A 10,556-nucleotide genomic window follows, 5' to 3' on the forward strand; every position below is an offset into this window, starting at 1 on the left:
AGTGTTTGTCCAGTAAGCTTCTAGGAAAATCCCCTGAAAAATTTGAGGAATCGAATCCGACTCGATGACATCATAATTAAAACTTTGATGACATCGAAAAAGGACAAGGTTCTGTTTAGCAAGCCTATAGAAAAATCTTCTGAAAAAATTCAAGGAATCGAACCAGACTTGATGACATCAGAATTCAAAATTCGATGACATCGAAACAGGTTCGATGACATCGAAAAAGGAAGCAAGCTTTTAAGGAAAATGCCCTAAAAAGTTTGAGAAATCGAACTAGACTCGATGTCATCGGAATTCAAACTTCGATGACATTGAAATAGGTTTGATGACATCGAAAGAGAACAAGAAAATAACCATTGAGCTTCAAAGGAAAAACACTTAAAAAGTTCGAGGAATTGAACTAGGTTCGATGACATTAAGATTCAAATCTCAATGACATCGAATAAGGTTTCAAAAACGTCTAATAAGGTTTGAAGATAAATCACGCACAAATTCGAGGAATCGAACCACTTTCGATGACATTGAGATTCAAATCTCGATGACATCGAACGCAGTCAGATTCTGACAATTATATTGTTGTTGGACTTTTTGTCTTTACAAATAGAAGCTCGGTTCTAGTAATGTATTGAGAAAAAGAGAGTTTCAAGGAGGTAAATTCTTACCTACCATCATTACCCTTCTTCTCATGAAAGTTCATTCCCCAATCCTTCTTATTCGTTGAATACTCTATAGATTAGATTGGAGAATGAACTTCAGCATTTAAGGATCCTCTAGTAACCTCTTCATGGCAAATCATTAGGTTGGAATCTCTTGAATGCACAAACCTTGGAATTACTCTATCGCTTGATGATTCATATTTAATAGAGTAGATTCAACCTTAAAAACCTTGACCTAACCCCGACTACTCATATTAGAGCATCTTCAAGTGTTGCGGTTCAAGGGAGCTGAAGAATCTCTATCATCGAGGGAGATTGTCTTCATCATGTGCTAAATGGGGCTCACCTACTTTCAGTTAAAGTTTAAGAGGCCACATACCCTGGGGATCCTTCCTTGTGTAGGATTGATTGCTCAGGTTGTGTGTTACAGATCATCAAGACCTTTTACAGGCCTCCGATGGTGAATACGTATAAAGTCCTTGTATAAGACTAGTTGCTTTGTGTAAGCATTCATTGAGTGTCTTGTGTAGACACATCTGATTGCCTTTGTGTAGGCATGACTAGTTGTCTTGTGTAGACACATTTGGTTGCCTTGTGTAAGCACTGATTGCCTTGTGTAGGCATGTTTGAGTCCTTGTGTAGGACGAGTTGCCTTGTGTAGGCATCCTTATGAACCTTTTGTAGGTCCTAGTGTCAACCTTGTGTAGGTTGTAACAGTTTGAGGTGAACATGATTTGAAACCTCCGTTAGTGAAATCCATTACACTCAAGGGTTGAGTACGTCCACCGGGAGTGGAGTAAGCACATAGCCGAACCACTATATATGACTGTGTTTGACATTGCTATTTGAGTACTCATTTAATCATACTTATCTTGAATGCTTAAAATAATGCATGTGAATTGTTAGAACTAATATGAATCACATCCTACACACTCATACATTCTACATAGATTAATTGCTTTATTGAACTATCATAAGTAGTCTATTGGTTGGATCCTCTACTTGGCTTGGAAGCCTGTAGAGTTAAGATTGTTACATCTTGATTAATCGCATATTAGATCAAGACTGAGGAATTAATATTTTAAATTGGCATAAATTTTATAAAAGTCCTATTCACCCCCCCTCTAGGACACTTTAACCTATTTCATACTTCTACTATAGCGGTCTAAATCGCAATTTCATATAATATGTGTTAGTATGTATTTGTTGTGAACATACCAATCACTAAAATGCCCCAAGTAATCTTAGGCATATTTCTTTACTATGTTAGCGTTTAATGCCTCATATTTGACATATGCAGATAACTCAGCAATAGGACCATTCGGTGGTGCGCTCGGGGTGCCGAGTAGATCTCTAACTCTTTCCCACTTTGTAGTTGTTCATCTATTCATATTGCTATTATTATGATTTGTATAATTATTATTTGGGCGAGCACCACTTTTTTAATTGTACTATTGACTGTTAGCCCTATATTTATTAATTTTTGTTATCTTTACCTCACTTTGTTTTCGCTAATTTGAATTGCACTGCTCTGATTGCTTGTGTGTAAAATGAGTATGAATATGAATGAGATCACACATGTGTTTTATTTGGTTAACACCCGAAAACTCGGGATCGGAGTCTCTATACTCGGGTGCCGATTTTCGGGGTGTTACACAACGAGATCTTGGTCGAAAATCACGTCACTCAAGAAAGGATCAAATATATTCTCAAGAACAAATCCCCACTTAAATTCTGACCCTTAAGCATATCTGACAGATCTCTACTGAGATACATAAACTGCCTAAGCATTATATAAATACACCCCCTGCCTTGGAAGGAAGGTAGGCACAAAATTTCTGACTTAAATCATATTCTTGTGATAACCTTAATCAGGTAAGTTAGGCATCGAAGGGTCCCCGACCAACACCAACACCATCGTGGTCCTTTATCTTTTCACTGGTGCAAGTATATAAGTGCCTACAAGTGTAGCCACAAGTTTATCCAGGTTTAGATGATAACATCACTCGTCTAATGATATGTAATATTAATTCTTCTAATTGTTTCTCTCTTTAATGTGGTAGTTGAACCATTGCCTTGTAGTCTAACCATTGCCACAAAGTCTATCAGATTCTTCTGTCTTTCTTGATATGTTTCTCTTTATTCATTCTACTTTTGAACTCCTCTCATCCGCTAGTTTCGCTTCTCGACGCCTCTCGGCGGCTCATTCCACTTTTGAACACCTCTCGGCTACCTGATCTATTTTTAAACAACTCTCAGCCGCTCAATGTGCTTTTGAACACTTCTGAGCCGTCCCAGAATGTCTCTTAGTCACTTAGTTTGTCATTGAATATCTCTCAATTGCTCATTGTCCAGTCATTATAATAGTTGTGATTTTGTAAAAAAGTAATACTTAGAAGATATTTAGTATATCATATCTTTCTCTTATCATGACACGTATCATTTCCAATTAAATTTCCTAAGGATGGTCAAAATTAGTTTACAAAACTAAGCATTCTATTAATGAAATGGAATTACATGGTTGAGAAGAAATGAATAAACAAGCCAAATTCAAAGATGAAAGGACGGATAAACCTCCAAATTTATCCACGATTTCTACTGCCAAAAACCCGAAGATTTCTGATTTTCTACTATTTTTAAGTCCAAAATATTGAAGGGCTTGTGTGGTTCGGTGTGGCGTGTGAATAGCTCACATGGATCGTGGGAGGTCGAAGGGCCCACGTGGTGTGGTCAGTGTTTATGACGTCCAACATGTCCACCGGTTGCAACCCGACCACAAAACCAGAAATCAAGCTGCCATAGTGTGTGGGGTGTGCGTGCGTGTTTTAATTTTATTTTTATTTTTTTTCAAAGAAGCTGCCACAGTCATCAGGTGAGGCACACGTGAATTTGGAGGCTTTTACGTTGCCAGCATTGTTTTCTACGGTGTGGTCCACTAATGATTGGATTGGACTAAATTTTGGGCAATTGCACCTGTTGAGCAGGTTGTCATACACATGCTACTGACTCCACCTTTTAGAGTAAAAATAGACCAGGTACATTTCCGTCATTTTACCCCTATCAGATTCATTTTTCAAAATTTAATTTATAGTCAAGGTCTAAAAAAATATATAAAAATAATTAAAATAATTTTAAAAAAAAATCCGATAAAATTACTGCCACGAAAGAGAATAGAATTTAAACCAAAAATAAAAAATAAAAAATCATGTACTTCCTTCCGCAAGGTCTTAAATGGGTGCCATGTGGTATTGTTCACCATCGATACAGCTCCTAAGCTCCGTGTTGCTTATGTACCAAGCTGTTTCAGGCTGATACAGCTGTATCGTTTGAGTGCAACAGCAGTAAATACAATCAATACAGCTCCTAGGCACCATATTGCTCCGCTACATACTTGCTTCAGACAATACTTAAATACTGCATGCTCTAGTGCTTTTTTCAGCTGATTTTTTATGATCTTACCTTTCCATTTATCCATAAGCTAGTTAGCATATGATGCTTCATGCACAATCCTTGAGTAATTATGCACATGGCATGCATTAACTAAATTGCCTAAATCATAGAATCCATTGTCACTAAATCTTCATCCCAAAATCAAACTGTTAAACGATCCTAACTTTTGATTAAAGACAATTATTGGTTCAAATCAAACCAACAATTTTCGTTTAATGGTCCAATAAATGTCTACCAATTTAGAACCAGATAATTAAACAACCGCAACTTCTAGTGCACATTATACATCTAAAATCGGACTACTAATTGAGTTGGTTTAACTAAACTTATTTGTATACCTGATGTGCAAATTCCAGGCAATTCCAAGGTCCGTCTCGGTTGCCTAAAAATACATGTGATATGTGTATGAACATCCAATCCCTCGGATAGACAAGGATCCCCTAGTTTAACTCAGCCTTTTTTCCTCATCAGGCAGACCACAACATAGGAAACAATTTCTACCTATTGATAAATAGGAAATTACAAGTGTAGTGAAATTTGAAAGTGGATGTGGCTGACTTTTGTACAAGTCAATCCTCGTGATAGGGCCAACCCTAAACCCTAGAGGGGTTGGATGTTGCACACACATCACAGGTTAAAAGTTATATGCTGCCTCCGGCCACTGTAATTTATTGTCCAGCTAATTAGATGTGAGCGAGCTAATCACACAATACAAAACCAATCGACAGCTCAAGTGGTAGACCGAGTGAAGATGCCCACAATGGGGAGGGTGGGAGCTACTCGCATAAAATACTTAAAATGACAAAACGTGCTTCTGCGAGTAAATCAACAGGATTTGTGGTGTATTATGGTTAAAATAAAGGTCCATTGTTGGTTGACAGGCATACAATGAAATGCGCCCTTCACTGTGTTTTAAATCCCTCCGAATTCATTTTTATCAAAATTATTCCTTGTGATACACAGAAGAGTTTTGAAATACTTGTCAGAGGGAACAAGTCATGCACCTAAAACCATCAACCGACATGCCAAGTGTAAAACTACCAAAATTTATCTACCCAAAAAATTTATTATTTTTAAGGGCATCGTTAAGTTGTTAAAAATGAGTATATTAGGACGTCGCAAATGCGTCCACACAGCCACGGAATCAAACAGTCATGAGATTTAAAAAATAAAAATAAAAATCCATAAAAACATCATCAGGGGGAGGGCGGAGACCCACGCAAAAGGTAATCAGTAGAACGCAATAATGGAAAAGGAGAGAAAACGAAAGATAAGCGGAGCTCATGATAATGACAGCCAAACGCCTATCTTCAATACACCTGTTAAGCCTTTTCAGGCAACGAATGGTCTTTTTCCTCCCTCTCCAGACCATTTGCTAAAAGATGGCAAAGGATTGAAATGCAAAAGGGGGAAAAAGCCCGCACGGGGCTTCAAACACCTTAATACCGCGTTTACCATCATCAACACCACTTTTCATGTCGATATTTCTCTTCTACGCATACAAAACCCAATACCCAATAACAATCTCTTTTGCTTTTCTAACTGTTGTAGCCTGTACAAGGAACTGAAAAAAGATTATTAAAAAAAAAAAAAAAAAAAAAGACCCAAGAAGGGAAGAAGCTGACAAAAGCCTTCTCAAAATGGTGCTGTTGATGTTCTATAGAGGGTGTGCTTCGTAGGGAGTTGGGCAGAAGCTGCTAAGCATAACTGTACATAACAAAAGGAGGAAATAAAATAAAATAAAAACCGATAACAAAAACAATCAGTTTCAATCAAGATATATCAATAGAACTGATTGTTTTGAGTGCATACACCAGAGATATGATGTGGGTTTTTTTACCTGTTGCTGTTGCTTTCTAAGCTTTGCATTCTCCTCCATCAAATGAGCTACTTCAAGCTCAAGTTCATTGGTGTAAGCCTATGAAAAGAAAAGAAAAATAGAAAACTATCCAGAGAATGAAATGTAGAGAATATAAGAAAAATCCATTCAATTGATTAAGAAATATATAAGAAATGGATGGAAGGAACGGAGGAGATGACACCATGCCTGTTTCCTCGCTCTCGACCGGGCTGCCGACTCCCGGTTCTTGATCATACGCTTGTGGCGCCGATCGCCCGAATTGTCTTCCGACTCAGGCAACCGCTTCTTGCAGAAGGAAGGAATCCCTGACGAGGACCCAAATGCATCGAAAGGAGCCTTGGGAGTATCAGTGACGAACGACGCGGCGGCATTGGGATAGCATTGGTGGGATTGTGATCGGATTGGATGGTTGGAATCCCTGGGGGGATTGTGGAAGCCCAGCGTATCGAGGTAAGGAAATTCAGGACTTGAATTCAAGCTCAAGACGGTAGGTGGGCCAGGAGGTGGAGCCGCCGGTGACGACGATCCGAAGAGGCCAATATCGATGCCGGGGGAGTTGATAACTGCATTGGTGGATGGCTCTTTGAAGGGTCTGGCTAGGAAATCTTGTAGGATCATGCCTTTGAAGGTGGAGGAGCTCTTTGGGCCATCTTCTCTGGTGGGCCTAACATGGAGGCTTGTGAGACTGATGTCTTTCCAAACCTCTTCCATGGTCTTCCTTGTTGGGGTTGGGAGGAGAGAGGTAGAAGAGAATGGTGATGGACAGGAAGATGTGGAAGAGGATTTGGAAGATGAAGATGATACTTTCCTGTTGGTATCTTCACCTGATGACCACATGATCTATGGTGGAGAATCGAGTATGAGAGAGGTGGGAATAATGTATCTATACCTAGACAGAGGACTTGTATTTGAGCATGTAGAGAGAGTGTGTATTTGAGTATGCAGCAAGAGCGAAGGGACTTTTAACGGGCGCCGATTGGGCTAACCCCACCGGGACCTACCAGAGACGGACGGTCCTGCCAGGGGATCTGTGGAGCCCACTGTAATGCAAATGTCTTATCTACAGCGTCCATCCATTTTTACATATCATTTTAGGCTATGACCCAAAAAAGTAGGCAAACTGAATGATCAAGTAGACCACACCAGAGGAAATAGTGAGGACTGAAAGCTGACCCTTGAAAACTTCTAAAGGGAATAGAAGTTTTGGATCAAGCTGATATCTATTTTTCCCCTTCGTACGGGTCTATGTGAACAGTTTGGATTTAAAATAAACATGGCTGTGGGCTTAGGAAGTTTTCAACGCTGGGAATTCAATCCCCACTTCATCCTGTGGTGCGGCCCACTTCTTTTTTTTTTTTGGTACACACGCACACACGCCCCCACGCACTCACGCCGCAGTGGAATATCACCACCTACGGGTGGTCGAACTCTTGACCTGCCGTTGAAACTCCTGGGAGTCTACCACCGGAGCAACAGTAAGGACCCATGGTGTGGCGCACTTGAACATTCAATCTGCCTCATTTTTTAGAACATTGCCTGGATGGATGAAAAGCGTCTACGAAACATATACATTACGGTGGGCCCCACAGAGCCCTTGACAGGATCGTCCGTCACTAGCCAGGTCCTGGTGGGGCAGGGGTAGTACCCAATCCGCGCCCACTGAGGGACCAGAGTACTATCACAGTTCCCACATATGCAAGTGGTTGTGACTCATACACTCCACAGGAGGCATAATGTAAGGACTAAGATTGTCAATGGAGGGGATGATCACATGATCCTAACTATAGAAATAGTTGCATTGGTCCAGATCAGATGGATGTTATGGTTGGAGGCAATGGGTTTTTGGGTTGTGTTCCACCCATATGCCACGTGTACGGTGGACGAAGGGGGGTGATTCACCAACATATACAGTAAATGTTGTCAAACAAGAAGGTCAGTGAATGCCCAGGATTGGGGAGATATAGAAGGGAAGACCTGTTTTGTCCAATTGGGTATGTCTTTCTTTTATTGTACATCCACACGTGCTTGAGCATTTACAGAATCCAGCGCACATTGAAAGGGATATAACAGGTCTCTCTCTCACGCTCATCATCTCATTTCATTTCTGCCGCGGCGAGCTATTTGTACTCTGTCAGACTAGCATACTTCATACGCAGGCACTCAGAAATCGTACACGTCGAATACATTGGCATCCAACTAAACGGGCCATACTATGGAACTGTGTCCTAGTTACGATTCCAATATCAAATCAGCTCAACAATCCTAGCCTTTGATCCATGGACACTTACATGTGGAAAAGGGACCATTCAATGTCTTTCATTTTCAACCGTCCGATAAATGTTCATTAATCTTATATTCATGTAATTAAGTAAACTTAAATTTTTAGTTAATGTATAACCGAGAGTGGGGTCCATAATTTTGACGGTTTAATTTGAATAACTTGAATGCCTAAGTTTGAAATTTCAAAGGACTTTCTGAGTGCGTGCGTATCATAGGTCCCACTCTATCAGAGTAAACCAAGTTTCTATCTTTTGCCAGTGGCCTTTCAGACTTCAAAACCAGCTACCAGTTGGTTTGTGAAAACCGCCGCCCTGTAGGAGTTGGAGAGAAGAGGGTTGATGGATTTGACGGATGGATTTATGAGAGAGAATAGACGAGAGAGAGTGAGGTGTATAGTACGCATTAGCCTGACTTACACTGTCTGCCGCCACTAAAGTATTTCCAAGTTCAGGTGTTACTTGATGCTGCACTCAGAGATTCCCAAATCTCTCTCTCTCTCTCTCTCTCTCTCTTCAAGGAACATATGCATGCTAGAAACAGCGATGGATGGAGGGAAGGGGGATCTGTTTTGTATGTAGGGTATTTGTAAGCACCGAGCGTTCCTTAGACAATGAACAAAGGAGTGAAACCCACGCCTTCCGAGGCTTGAACCCTTTTTACTAAAAAAATAATATTAAGATGGAGAAAACCTAGTACAAAGTCATGGACCACCTTTCCTAGTTGTGCTCCTCTTTTTCCTTTCCCCACTCATTCCGTTTTCAATTTCCCCCTTTTCTTTATATTTCCCGTCCCACTCACGGCCTTACCCATCTCGTCACACCCGAAAAAAGTGAGCCACCACGTCGGTTTCGTAAACCCGCAGACCACCTCAAATGGTAGTCCTAACGCTGATTCATTTGGGAGCACAACACTTTCACTCAGTGCAAAAATTACAGCACCGAGATCATGGTTTTAAAATCGGTTTTGTCATATCTTATCGTTCACCATTGAGTGGGGTCATATTATATTGAATGGACAGTAGCATCGTTATCATGCTTTTAAAATTACTTTTGTCATTTCTTATCGGTCACTACCGAGAGGGGTCATTTTGCACCAAATGGGCCGTATCATTTCATGGACAATGCCAATATATATCAGTGATAGTGATATGTATTTGAGTCGAATAGACCCATTCACTGCATTCATGAATACAGGCGTGACCGTTGTATCATCTATTAAATTTACCAGTGAAGCAGCTGATATGTTCCACCAGTGGCATTTCATTGCATGGCTCTCTGGTGAGTAAGGCTGCCGATGGGCAAGGTTTAGGTTGGGCCCAGTCCAACACTTGAGATCTAGGGATCAAGCTCAACATGGACGTTGCAAAGTAGGCTAAGCTCAAACTTAGAATAACATACCTGTAAGAAGAAAAAAAATAAAATTGTACATTTGAAAATAGGTGGGCTAAAATAATGTGATCGGAAGCTTAGCCCAAAGGACCAAGCTAACAGAACCTCCTTAGCTCATTGCCTTCTTATTGGTGAGGGATTAACTAATATGCCATGATTTGAACGCAAGCTTAGCCCAATGGTCTACTTGTTTAGCCAATGTCAATCGTGATGCAAAATAATATGCCATTACAAATTACTCTTTCGTATTGTTTGGCTGTTGATTCCTTCGGCTGGTGTACTAACAATAAAATCATAATAATGACATTTCAGCGATATTTTAGTGTCTAATGACATTTCACCGAGGTAATTGGAAAAACATTAAGGCCCTTTTAAGTATGGCATACAGCCCAGGGAAGCGGATCACCTCCTGCGTAGGTAATGGACCATGTGGTAATGTGATGTAAAACTCATGTCATTACACCTGGTCTTCCATTGAATATTGCTACGGTCAAATCATGGTAATCTTATGGAATCACAATACAACGTATGGGTGAAAGTGTGCTCATGTGGCATAGTTTCCTGGGCCCCACCATGATGTATGTGTCATATCCATATTATCCATATTATTCATCTTTCTTGGGCCATCATTTTATGGAATAACATAAAAAATGAGGCGGATCTAAGTGAAAAATGGACCACACCACAAAAAGTGATGGAATTTAATGCTTACTATTACACATTTTCTCAGGGCCACAACAGTGTTGGCTTTTTCTCATTTTTGAGGCCTACCTTAAAATTATATTGCAAAATGGATAGACAATGTGGATATAATATGTATTAACCAAAGAATATCCACATATAGTATACCATTGAGAATACTATATGGATGGAAAGTGTAGCTACATGAGTATTGCAGACAGCCCGTTATTATGGTTT

The 10,556-nt window shown here is 40.1% G+C and overlaps 1 protein-coding gene across 2 annotated transcripts; it reads right to left on the minus strand.

The window, feature by feature from the left end:
• Window positions 1-5,250: 5,250 nt before the first annotated feature.
• Window positions 5,251-6,958, minus strand: LOC131237150 (protein FD-like). 2 transcript variants are annotated; one of them, XM_058234822.1, is made up of 3 exons: window positions 6,157-6,958; window positions 5,950-6,027; window positions 5,251-5,661 (listed from the first exon to the last, which is right to left on the minus strand). In XM_058234822.1, the coding sequence occupies exons 1-3, from the start codon at window positions 6,805-6,807 to the stop codon at window positions 5,602-5,604; spliced, it is 789 nt and encodes a 262-aa protein (XP_058090805.1). In that variant the 5' UTR covers window positions 6,808-6,958; the 3' UTR covers window positions 5,251-5,601. The 2 variants fall into 2 exon arrangements, with proteins under 2 accessions (XP_058090805.1, XP_058090804.1); XM_058234821.1 differs by lacking the exon at window positions 5,251-5,661 and adding an exon at window positions 5,702-5,816 and having other exon boundaries at window positions 6,157-6,952.
• Between the last annotated feature and the right edge of the window lie 3,598 nt (window positions 6,959-10,556).

The sequence above is a fragment of the Magnolia sinica genome, chromosome 2 (assembly GCF_029962835.1).
Source record: "Magnolia sinica isolate HGM2019 chromosome 2, MsV1, whole genome shotgun sequence".
In the NCBI taxonomy this organism is placed as follows: Eukaryota; Viridiplantae; Streptophyta; class Magnoliopsida; order Magnoliales; family Magnoliaceae; genus Magnolia; species Magnolia sinica.